The sequence below is a fragment of the Myotis brandtii genome, unplaced genomic scaffold, assembly GCF_000412655.1.
Source record: "Myotis brandtii unplaced genomic scaffold, ASM41265v1 scaffold280, whole genome shotgun sequence".
Taxonomy (NCBI): domain Eukaryota; kingdom Metazoa; phylum Chordata; class Mammalia; order Chiroptera; family Vespertilionidae; genus Myotis; species Myotis brandtii.
In genome coordinates this window covers 390,650-402,165 of record NW_005360677.1, presented here as the reverse complement: position 1 = coordinate 402,165, position 11,516 = coordinate 390,650, and the positions used below count along the sequence as shown (strand labels likewise).

The 11,516-nt window shown below is 58.8% G+C and overlaps 1 protein-coding gene across 1 annotated transcript in view; it reads left to right on the top strand.

Annotated features, from left to right (window-relative positions):
- Positions 1-11,516, top strand: part of KCP (kielin/chordin-like protein) — a 26,535-nt gene that overhangs the window by 3,209 nt on the left and 11,810 nt on the right. Inside the window, exons 4-19 of the mRNA XM_014541817.1 lie at positions 6-23; positions 112-188; positions 810-894; positions 3,876-3,958; positions 4,148-4,241; positions 5,515-5,597; positions 8,659-8,752; positions 8,861-8,940; positions 9,017-9,110; positions 9,446-9,531; positions 9,604-9,685; positions 9,911-10,063; positions 10,152-10,258; positions 10,334-10,427; positions 11,050-11,223; positions 11,348-11,425. Of these exons, the coding sequence (XP_014397303.1) occupies positions 6-23; positions 112-188; positions 810-894; positions 3,876-3,958; positions 4,148-4,241; positions 5,515-5,597; positions 8,659-8,752; positions 8,861-8,940; positions 9,017-9,110; positions 9,446-9,531; positions 9,604-9,685; positions 9,911-10,063; positions 10,152-10,258; positions 10,334-10,427; positions 11,050-11,223; positions 11,348-11,425 (1,482 nt within the window). The remainder of the gene's footprint in view (positions 1-5; positions 24-111; positions 189-809; positions 895-3,875; positions 3,959-4,147; positions 4,242-5,514; positions 5,598-8,658; positions 8,753-8,860; positions 8,941-9,016; positions 9,111-9,445; positions 9,532-9,603; positions 9,686-9,910; positions 10,064-10,151; positions 10,259-10,333; positions 10,428-11,049; positions 11,224-11,347; positions 11,426-11,516) is intronic.

Sequence of the window (11,516 nt, the reverse complement as noted above, 5' to 3'; positions counted from 1 at the left end):
GCCTGGCCTGCCCCAGTGCCGCGGTGAGTGCCATTCCACCTGCCTGCTGCGCCGCCGCGGGGCCTGGAGATGGGCCTGGGGGCCTGAGTGACAGCACTATCTCCTTCCCAGGCTGCAGCCACAATGGTCAGGCCTATGGCAATGGGGAGGCCTTCTCCCCCGACGCCTGCACCACCTGCCGCTGCCTGGTGAGTTCCATGACCCACCTGAATGTCCCATACCTGTCCCCTTTACCTGGCTGCCTCCCTTTAGCTACCTGTCCCTACCCCCAAGCCTGGCACTGGTGGCCTTCAGCTGATTCTGAGTAGTTTTGCTTTCTGGGGCTCAACCCCCATGCACATGGAGGGGGCGCCCCGGTCCCTGTGGCAAACAGGGGCATGGAGGGCAAAGAGAATGCTGTTGCCTGGCTTCCTGCATCGCCCCTCTCCTGTGGACTCTCACTGTCCCGGCTCGTCCATCTGCCCCTGTCATCTACCCACCTGTTCTCCCTCACCTGCCTCCAGAGCCACCTTCTTCCGGCCTGTTGTTCCTCACTCTTTCGTTGAGGAAGGCCTTGGCCCCCTTCCTAGGATCTCTCCACTCTGGGAATTTGGTGGCACCTGGGAGAGATGATTTCTGGGATCAGGGAAGTGATGGGGTTGGGGGTCGGATGTCTTTTCTGCCCTTGGACCAGGAGTCGCCCATGACCCTTGAGCAGACTCAGCCTCTTGCTCCCCTGGCAGGCCCCAGCCTGGCGGGGGGGTTCGGTTCTGGAGGCCCCACCCTCCAGGCTTGTGATGCCGGTGCCCCACCAGTCTGCCTCCCCACAGGAAGGAGAAATAGCCTGTACCCAGAAGCCATGCCCAAGAGGACCCTGTCCGGAGCCAGGAGCATGCTGCCCACACTGTGAGCCAGGTCAGCCTCCTGCCAGCCCCAGCCCCACTTCCCATCCTTCTTCTGGGGCCCCGGGGCCATGGTCTGCCACCTGCCACCTGCTACATGCCCGGAGGGTGCCTGCCCACTCGTTCTGGCAGTGGCTAGAGGGGTCCAGAACTGAAGCACAGTCAGCAATATACTATGGCCTGGGGCTACAACTGCCCTCTGGGAGCTTCTGGTCTTACTGAGAAGATCCAAGATCCAATGAACACGCCCTGGCTGGTAGCTCAGTTGGTTAGAGTAGCAGTCGCCAACCTTTCGGACCTCACGGACCACCGGTTGGCAGCCGCTGCTCTAGGCAGCCCCTCCTGCAGGTCGGCTCTGGGCCGCTAGGTCCCTCCACCTGCCCCCCAGCTCCCCCCCAGTCCAGCGGTCGCCAACCTTTCGGACCTCACGGACCACCAGTGGTCCGAGGACCACTGGCTGGAAACCGCTGGGTTAGAGTGCTGTCCCCATATGCCAAGGTTGTGGGTTTGATCCCCAGTCAGGGCACATAACAAGAATCAACAAATGAATGCATACATAAGTGGAACAACAAATCAATGTTTCTCTCTCTCCCTCTCTCTCTCTCTCTCCCTCCCTCTCTCTCTAAGATCAATAAAGTAAAAAAAAAATCCAATGAACAGATTAAAAGGAGGTGTAGAAAGGCAGTAATTGGCAGGGGACTCCTACCCAGACCAGGTGCCAATGGGTTGTCTGAGCTAGATCTTCAAGCGAAAGTGGGATGTCACCAAAAACAGACAGCGCTGCAGGGTCCTCTGGACACAAGATCGGGGCGGGGGGGGGAGGGGGGGGAAGGTTGCAGGAAATCAGTTTGGAAAGGCCAGTGGGAACAGGCTGCTGTAAGCCATGCAGTTTGAACTTCCTTCTGTGGGCAATAGGGAGCCACGGAGAGTTGAAGAGCCAGAGTGTGGCATGTTCAAAGAGGTGTTTTAGGAGTAGTCATCTGGCATTATGCTAGATGCAGAGTGACCAATTAGGGGACTATTAAAGCAGAGTCAGGGATGGCTGTGGGGCAGAAGGAGGGGTATTTCTAAAGAACGGGCAGGAGCTGGTGACGGGTTGGATCCCACGGACGAGTGGGAAAGGAGGAAATAGTGGAGTAGGAGGGCAGTGGTGCCGGCGAGATGAAGAGAGCTGGGAGGAAGCGGAAGCCATGCTGCTGGGGCTTGTTGCCAGCTCATGATCAGGGAGACTGGGTTGTCGGATTTAGCAAATAAAAACACAGGATGCCCTGTTAGATTTGAATTTCAGATAAGCAAGCCATACTTTATTAGTGTAAGTATGCGACGTGGAACATACACTAAACAAGTACGAGTTGTTTATCTTGTCAACACAAGAAACATCCAGACACATAAATAATTTTTATAAGAGTGTGTTTGAGCCAAACTGATGACATAAGCCGAGGAGCAAGCTCTCAAATGTTCTGGCGCATAACAGATTTGCAGCTTCTTCAATGCATTTGAAATTAAGGAGGGGAGATAAGGAAGGTTGGAGAAACCAAGGCAGGAATTGGATTCCAAGATAGTTAAGATTATGTGCTTTCTTGAGGGTGGTTTTGGCTTATTTCAAAAGTGTGTTAACCTAGTGGCACAATAAAAGCAAAGATCCCCCCCCACCACCACCACCACCAAAAAAAGAAAAAATATGTAAGTTTTTTACTAAGAAGTTATATGCCTGGGCATTACTACCCATCACGATTGGCCCAGTTAGGAATTCATGATCAGATCACCCTGTGAGGGGTGGATTTTTTTTTTTAAAGGCACCCTGCCCTGGCCAGTGTTGCTCAATGGATAGAGCATCAGCCTGCTGACTGAAGGGTCCCAGGTTCGATTCCAGTAAAGGGCACATGCCCAGGTTGTGGGCTCAATCCCCAGCAGGGGGCGTGCAGGAGGTAGCCAATCAATGATTCTCTCTCATCATTGATGTTTCTCTCTCTCCCTCTCCCTTCCTCTCTGAAATCAATAAAAATATATATATTTTTAAAAAGGCACCCTGCCCTGGCCGGTGTGGCTCAGTTGGTTGAGCGGGGTCCCATGCACCAAAAGGTCGCCAGTTCGATTCCCGGTCAGGGCACGTGCCCAGATTTTGGGTCTGATTCCCAGTTGTGGTGCATACAGGAGGCAACCAATCGATGTTCTCTCTCTCTCTCCCTCCCTTCTTCTCTCTCTCTAAAAATAAAAAGAAATGTTAAAAAAACGTTTTTTAAAGGCACCCCTTCCTCAACACTTCCATCAGCCGTAAATAATGGAAATCTACTGATTATGTTAGAGTCAGACGCTTTACTGCCATTTCCTGGAAAGTGGAAGTAAATACCAAGATCTCTGCCATCGACCACCCGAAGGTGCTCCCTTGTCGTGGGGCCCTCCCGGGTGCTCTGGCCACAGCCTCAGGGTCTCTTACTGGGGGCCTGGCCTTGGTGTTGTAGGCTGCCCTGAAGGTCCCGGGGCTGGGGAGACGTGGCAACCCGAGCCCTGTGTCACCTGCACCTGCCAGGTAAGGGATCAGAGCCTGGCCCCACCCACCACCCACCACCCAGGTCCCTGCTGCTCTGCTGGTAACCCCCAGGCCTGGCAGCGCCACCCCAACCTGGGGCCTGCCAGGGCTGCTGCTGCCACCCAGGCATCGAGGCCCAGAGCCCGCTAGGCCTGCAGGCCAGCGGAGTAGCTCCCAGTAGCCTGCAGTGGAGAGGGAGGGAGGGAGGGCTCAGTGTCTGCCCCGCAGGCAGGGACTGTGCGGTGCCAGGGGCCCTCGTGCCCAGAGCTCAGCTGCCTGGAGAGCTACACGCCACCCGGGGAGTGCTGCCCCGTCTGCCGGCCAGGTGACCTCCTCACCCTGCCTTCCCTCCACCCCGTCAGCCCCGAGGGTCCGGCTCCTCTTTGGGGTCATGCCTTCCCGGGGGTGATGCCCGCCCACCCCGATCTCACCTGACCAGCCTGTCATCCTGGCACCCTCCCCAGGCTGTGAGTACGAGGGGCAGCTTTACGAGGTGGGGGCCAGCTTCCCGTCCAGCTCCAACCCTTGTCTCCAGTGCTCCTGCCTGGTGAGTCCCTGCACCCTCTGCCCCAGCCCTGCTCCTCCTGGGAGGTGCCCTGCTCTCAGCCTCACATGTGTTCCGGGCCCTTCACTCTCTGCCTGACCTGTGCCCACCTCCCAAGGGTGCCCACACCTGCCTGCCGTGCTCTCTCTGGGAGCCAGACCCAGAGGCTTTACAGCTGTTGGTACGTTACAGAGGAGCCTGGTTCGCTGTGTGCCCATGAAGTGCCCGGCCAGCCCCTGCCCTGAGCCAGTCCTGAGGCCTGGCCACTGCTGCCCGGCCTGCCCAGGTGAGCCCTGGCTCTTCCCTAGCTGGCTCTAGGCAGGGCTGTCCCGTCATTTCCTCACTCAGAGCCCACCCTGCTGGCTCGGACCTGGGGGTCCGGGCAGTGGGAGAGTGACGCCTGGCCACGCCCGCTCTGGGGCGGGTCCTGAGCTCAGATTCTGTCCGTGCTGCGTTGTGGTGGTGCCTCTGAGTGAGTTGCTCTGTGCCTCAGTTCCCCATGTGTGAGGTGTGGGTAATGATATGCTACCTCAGGGATCCTTAAACTTTTTAAACAGGGGGCCAGTTCACTGTCCCTCAGACCGTTGGAGGGCCGGACTATAGTTTAAAAAAAAACTATGAACAAATTCCTATGCACACTGCACATATCTTATGCCTGGTTCGCTGTGTGCCCATGAAGTGCCCGGCCAGCCCCTGCCCTGAGCCAGTCCTGAGGCCTGGCCACTGCTGCCCGGCCTGCCCAGGTGAGCCCTGGCTCTTCCCTAGGCGGCTCCAGGCAGGGCTGTCCCGTCATTTCCTCACTCAGAGCCCACCCTGCTGGCTCGGACCTGGGGGTCCAGGCAGCGGGAGAGTGACGCCTGGCCACACCCGCTCTGGGGCGGGTCCTGAGCTCAGATCCTGTCCGTGCTGCGTTGTGGTGGTGCCTCTGAGGGAGTTGCTCTGTGCAGTTCCCCGTCTGTGAGGTGTGGGTAATGATATGCTACCTTCATAATGCTGACTAGTACCTACTGTGTGCACCTAAGACCCGGTGGGCCCTGGGCAGACCACTAGAGGGTGACACTGCGTCACACACCAAGACTGTCCCCAAAGCAGGAGTGGGAGCAGGCACCAGGTTCCATGGAATCTCAGGGGGAGGAGACCTAGCCCAGGTGGGCACAGGAGGGCAAGCGTCCTGAGTGAGCCTTGAGGATAAAGAGCAGTTGGCCAGGTGGAGGGTGGAGTAAGCCGAGGCCATCCCAGGAAGAGGGGGCCGCTAGAGCAGAGGCTTGGGACCCACACTCAAGAGGGAGTTGGTGGATGGTAGGTGGGAAGGTGCAAGCAGACAAATCTCACACGGGGAGGCGGGGGAGGTGGGCGTGGAACGCCGGGTCCTGGAAACCGTGGAAGGCGGGCTAGGAGTGTGGCCTTGCCCAGCTTGGGACGCTGGCAGCCAAGAGAGGTCTAGGCAGAGGCATGACCTGGTCTTGTCTGGGCTCAGAGGAGAGGGGTGGCAGACTGAAACTGGGGTCCAGGCTGGCTCCCATCGGGCCTCCTCTCTGCCCATCTCCCCCCAGCCCCAGGCTGCACAGAAGGTGGCTCTCGCCGGGAGCACGGCCAAGAATGGACTGCACCTGGGGACCCCTGCCGGCTCTGCCAGTGCCTGGTGAGCCCCGACCTGCTCCTGGGCTTCCCCCTCCCCTCCGCTCCCCCAGGCCCACCACATTCAGGCCTTCATTCCACTGAGCACATCCCAAAGGCCCTGTGAGGGGTCAGGGGTGGAGAGGGCCTGATCTGGGGCGGGGTCGTGCCCGTCTGCATGCCCAGCTCTGAGCAGCGCAGGAGTGCAGCATGGGTTGGTGAACTGAAGTCAAGGAGCTTGCAGCTAGAGGAGTGAGGCGGGGCAGGATGTGGCCGGTGGTACAGGCCAGGGAGGGCGAGACGCAGACGGGTTTGAGGTCTGGCTCAACTTCGAGGTCTGATCAGTTGCCACAAGAGCATGTGGCCACTGAGCCCTTGAGATTCCACTGAGCACATCCCAAAGTCACCGTGAGGGGTCAGGGGTGGAGAGGGCCTGATCTGGGGCGGGGTCGTGCCCGTCTGCATGCCCAGCTCTGAGCAGCGCAGGAGTGCAGCATGGGTTGGTGAACTGAAGTCAAGGAGCTTGCAGCGAGAGGAGTGAGGCCGGGCAGGATGTGGCCGGTGGTACAGGCCAGGGAGGGCGAGACGCAGACGGGTTTGAGGTCTGGCTCAACTTCGAGGTCTGATCAGTTGCCACAACAGCATGTGGCCACTGAGCCCTTGAGATGTGGCCATCCGATCTGAGACGGGTTTTCAGAATAAAATACACACCAGTTTAAAGATGGAGTGCGAGAGAAAGGAGTGTGCGCTATCTCAGTATACGTTGTGCCGATCACATGCTGAAATAACATCTTGGATATATTGGGTTGAGTGGAACATTAACATCTAGTTTCACCTGTTTCTGTTTTTTTGGGATGTGACTACTAGAGAGTTTACAGTGACCTACGTGGCTTGTGTTGTATTTCTGTGGGGCAGCACAGCTCTAGAAAGTCTTCATGGAGGGGTGGTGTTTACCTGGATCTTAGAGGGTGAGTAGGATTTAAGCGGGGGGGAAATGGGGACAGACACTCCTGGACTTATGGGCTGAATGTTTGAGACCCACCCCCCCTTTATGTGCTGAAATCTTAACCTCCAAGGTGATGGTATTAGGAGGTGGGGCCTCTGGGAGGCGCTTAGGAGCTGAGGGAATGGGAATCTGTGTGGAGTTTCCTCAAAAATTAAGACTAGAGCTACCGCCCTGGCCGGTGTGCTCAGGGGTTAGAGCAGGGGTCCTCAAACTTTTTAAACAGGGGGCCAGTTCACTGTCCCTCAGACCGTTGGAGGGCCGGACTATAGTTTAAAAAAAAACTATGAACAAATTCCTATGCACACTGCACATATCTTATTTTGAAGTCAAAAAACAAAACGGGAACAAATACAATATTTGTATTTGCATGTGGCCCACGGGCCATAGTTTGAGGACCCCTGGAATGGGATCACGCCCTTAGGGCTTCAGCACCGCCCCCCCACACACACACATACTGCATGTGAGGACAAGAAAACAGCCGTCTATGAGCCAGAAAGCAGGTTCTCGCCAACTGCTGGTACCTTGATCTTGGACATCCAGCAGCCCAAGCGGACGAGACACCAGGTGTAGGGACACCCGGGCAGAACCTGGGGGAGGAAGGTGGGGACGGAGACCTACGGTTCAGGCAGGGGCATGCGGAGGAAGGCTGTTTCATGGGCCTGAAGCCAGCCACAGAGCACAGCCTGCCAAGGACTAAGGAGCCCGTTGTGAAGGCCATGGGCCCTCTACAACCCTGTTCACACTGGCCCCTCACACACCTGTGAGAGGAGTCCCTGGCTGCCCAGGCACTAATGGTGCTAGAGGCAGTGCGTCCAGGTATGGGCATGAGCTCCAGGGCTGGTCTAGGTGGCAAAGGCCAGGGGGAGTAGCAGCGGCTGCTGTTGGGTAGCTGCCAGCTTGCAGAGGTTGACACCACACCAGACACCTCACCTCACGCCCATAACGGGGCTATGAGGAGAGGAACATTATTGTCTCTTTTTTTATTTTATATTCTCACCCAAGGATATTTTTTCAATTGATTATTTTTTTAGAAAGAGTGGAGGGAATGGGGGAGAGAGAGAGAAACATCAATGTGAGAGAGAGACATTGATCGGTCGCCTCCCACACGTGCCCTGGGTATCAATCTGCAACCAAGGTCCATGCCCTTGACCAGGAGTTGAACCCGGGGCCCTTCAGTCTGAGGGCCGATGCTCTAACCATTGAGCACCGGCCAGAGTGTGTCTTTTTTTCCCAATGAATAAACGGAGTCACAGAGGACTTACGTAGCAAGATAGGTTATACATCTACATGAGTTTCCTAGGGCTGCCATGACACAGTACCACAAATGGAGTGGCTTAACCAACAGAAACGTGTCGTCTCGTGGTTCTGGAGGCCAGAAGTTTGAGATCAAGGTGCGGTCAGGGTTGGTCCCTCTGAGGGCTGTGAGGCAGAATCTGCTCCGGCCTCTCTCCTGGCTTCCGGTGGTTCAAGCTGGGGTGTTCCTAGGCTTCTGCCTTCATCTGCACGTGCTGCTTCCCGTGTGTGTGTGTGTGTGTGTGTGTGTGTGTGTACATTGTGTGTGTGTATTGTGTGTATATGTGTGTGTTTGTGTGTGTTTATGTGTGTGTGTGTGTATTGTGTGTGTATGTGTGTATGTGTGTATGTGTGTGTGTTTATGTGTGTGTATTGTGTGTATGTGTGTATATTGTGTGTATGTGTGTGTATTGTGTGTGTATATGTGTTTATGTGTGTGTATGTGTGTGTATTGTGTGTATTGTGTGTATGTGTGTGTATTGTGTGTGTGTGTGTGTGTGTGTGTTTATGTGTGTGGGGGGGTCTGTGTCCAAATTTCCCCTTTTTACAAGGACACCAGGCATTGGATTAGAGGCCACCCCACTCTGGTATGACCTCACCTTAACTCTACCTCTACAACAGCCCTATTTCCAAATAAGTCACATTCTGAGGTGCAGGGCGATGGAGGGTAGGACTTCAACAGATGAATTTGTGTCTGTGGGGGACACAATTCCACTCATAACAACATCTAATAAGTGGATAGCTGGGACGCAAATGCTGTTTCTGCCTCACCCCCTGCCCCTACCAGGAGGGCCAAATCCAGTGCCGCCAGCGAGAATGCTCCAGCCTGTGCCCATACCCTGCCCGGCCCCTCCCAGGCACCTGCTGCCCCGTGTGCGATGGTGAGTCCGTGGGCGGAGCCTGGAGGGGCTCCAAAGCTGATTGACGGCCCAGGACTTGGGGCAGTGGGGGACCCCTGAGGAGGGTCTAAGGCACCCTCTCCCCAACAGGCTGTTTCCTAAACGGGCGGGAGTACCGCAGCGGGGAGCCGGTGGGCTCCGGGGACCCCTGCTCGCACTGCCGCTGTGCTGTGAGTGTGGCCGCCCGGCAGGGAGGGCCTGGCCCCCGGGCCTGCCTCTCCAATGCTGACCAGGCCCTGTTGTCAGAACGGGAGCGTCCAGTGCGAGCCTCTGCCCTGCCCGACTGCGCCCTGCAGACACCCAGGCAGGCTCCCCGGGCAGTGCTGCCCCGTCTGTGCCGGTGAGTGGGAGGCTGCAGGCCCTGGGTGAGGGGCAGGCCCTGGCCAGAGAGTCCCTGGCCTCTGGGTGCCATTGCTGCCTTGGGCCTACAGGAGGCCCCCCTGAGTTAAAGTCCAGAGGAAATCCTTTATGAAACTAGGCTCCTGTCCCCACCAGGAGGGACTAGTTCTCCCCTTCTCATGGCACACGGGCACAGTGGTGGGGCCCTGGCTCCTGGGGGTGGGGGCTGGCAGGGACCCCTGAAGGTGGCTGTCCTCATCAGGGTGGGAGGTAGATGTCAGGGGGAGTGAGGCGTCCCCGGCAGCCTCCAGGCCTGTCCCCCACCCTCCTGTCCAGGCTGTGAGTACCAGGGACACCACTATCAGAGCCAGGAGACCTTCCGACTCCAAGAGGGTGGCCGCTGCCTGCGCTGCTCCTGCCAGGTAGGCAGCCCCGGTCTCACGCCCCAGATCGGCCTTCCTGAGGGCCTCTCACCCAGTGTCCCTCCCTCCTAGGCCGGCGAGGTCTCTTGTGAGGAGCAGGAGTGCCCGGTCGCCCCCTGCACCCTGCCAGACTCTGGTCCCCAGCTGTGCTCAGGTGTGTGGGGGAGGAGGGGAGGGGAGAAACAGCTGCAAAGGGGCGCTGCTTCCAGTGGCTGGAGGTGGAGGGGTGTTCCTTCAAGTAAGGGGGGCCTTGCTAAGGCCACCAACCCTCCCAGCGTATATTCAGAGGCTGCTGTGCGGGTGGTAAAGCTGGGGTCCAGGGAAGGGGAGGGCGGGTGGAGGTGTCTAGGTTGCCATGGTGACGGCCCCCTTGCTGTAGCCTGTGTGCTTGGTGGAGAGGAGTTTGCTGAGGGCGTCCAGTGGGAGCCTGATGGTCAGCCCTGCACAGCCTGCTCCTGCCAAGATGGGGTGCCCGTGTGTGGGGCTGTGCTCTGCTCCCCAGCCCCCTGCCAGCACCCCACCCAGACACCTGGTGAGTGCCCCGCCCTGGTCTGCCTTCCACCCCTGGCTGTGCCCCGCCCGCCCTGATCAGCTGGGCTCTGACCGATCTGCCCGCCCAGGCGCCTGCTGCCCCAGCTGTGAGAGCTGCACCTACCACGGCCACGTGTATGCCAACGGGCAGAACTTCACGGACACGGACAGCCCTTGCCACGCCTGCCGATGCGAGGTACCCCCCAGGCTGGCTGCTGCCCTCTGAGCCCCTCCCAGGGCTGACCCCCACTGCCCTCTCCCCCACTCCCAGGACGGGACCGTGAGGTGCTCCTTGGCTGACTGTCCACCCACAACGTGCGCCAGGCCCCAGAGTGGACCAGGCCAGTGCTGCCCCAGGTGCCCAGGTACGTGCTCACGGGACCTGTCTGGCTCGGGGGACCTAGGCCTGGCCCTCCTGCCACCCCCTGGGCACAGCAGTCCCCTTAGAAAGCCACGGCCTTCCCAAGGCTCAGTCTGGCGAAGCTTGGAAGGCACAGGGCGTGGGTGGGAGGGACTTGTTTCTCCTTCATGTCCCCATGTCACCCTTCTTCCCCATCAAGTCTCCTCTTCCCGCACCGCACCACTCGGATATCTTTGTCTGTCTGCCCGTGTAACACACCACGTTCATGCCACACACGTTTGGATGTGCCCTGAGGGAGACGGGGTGCTGGAATGCAGTGTGCCCCACCCCCGCCCCCTGGAGAGTGTGCTAGGGCGTGTGGCACTCAGGAGCCCTTCAGCTTTTCACCCTCAAGGCACACACATGTGCCTGCAGGTGAAAGGACTGTGCACACGTGTGTGTGCACACGCTCACACATACACACACGTGTGCGCTCAGAGAGACACCCATGCCTGCATCACAGCCCCCTTCTCTCCCTCTGTGGGGACAGCTTCCACCATAGCTCCGGGCTCCGCGGGGAGAGGAGCTGTCTGCCGGCTCCTGGCACCTTCAGTCTTCGTCCCCATTCCTCCCCACCCCCTGCCCAGACTGTATCCTGGAGGAACAAGTGTTTGCGCACGGCGAGAGCTTCTCCCACCCCCGAGACCCCTGCCAGGAGTGCTGGTGTCAGGAGGGCCACGCCCGCTGCCAGCCTCGGGCCTGCCCCAAGCCCCCCTGCGCCCACCCGCTGCCTGGTCCCTGCTGCCGCAATGACTGCCATGGTGAGGCGGACAGGAAGGGGGTCTCCTGGGATGGTTGGCCCCTCCTGTGGGCATTTAGGGCTGGGAGGGCATGACCTGGGGCAAGTAGGGCCTCTCCCAGGCCTATAGCTGCCCCCTCCCCCAGGCTGTGCCTTCAGCGGGAAAGAGTACCCCCACGGAGCAGACTTCCCCCACCCCTCTGACCCCTGCCGCCTGTGTCACTGTCTGGTGAGTCCGCCCCCGGGGTGGGAGGAGGCAGGGGAGCAGGGGTGGGGCTGGGGGCGGCCGGGAGCAGTCCACGCGGTGGGCTGGGA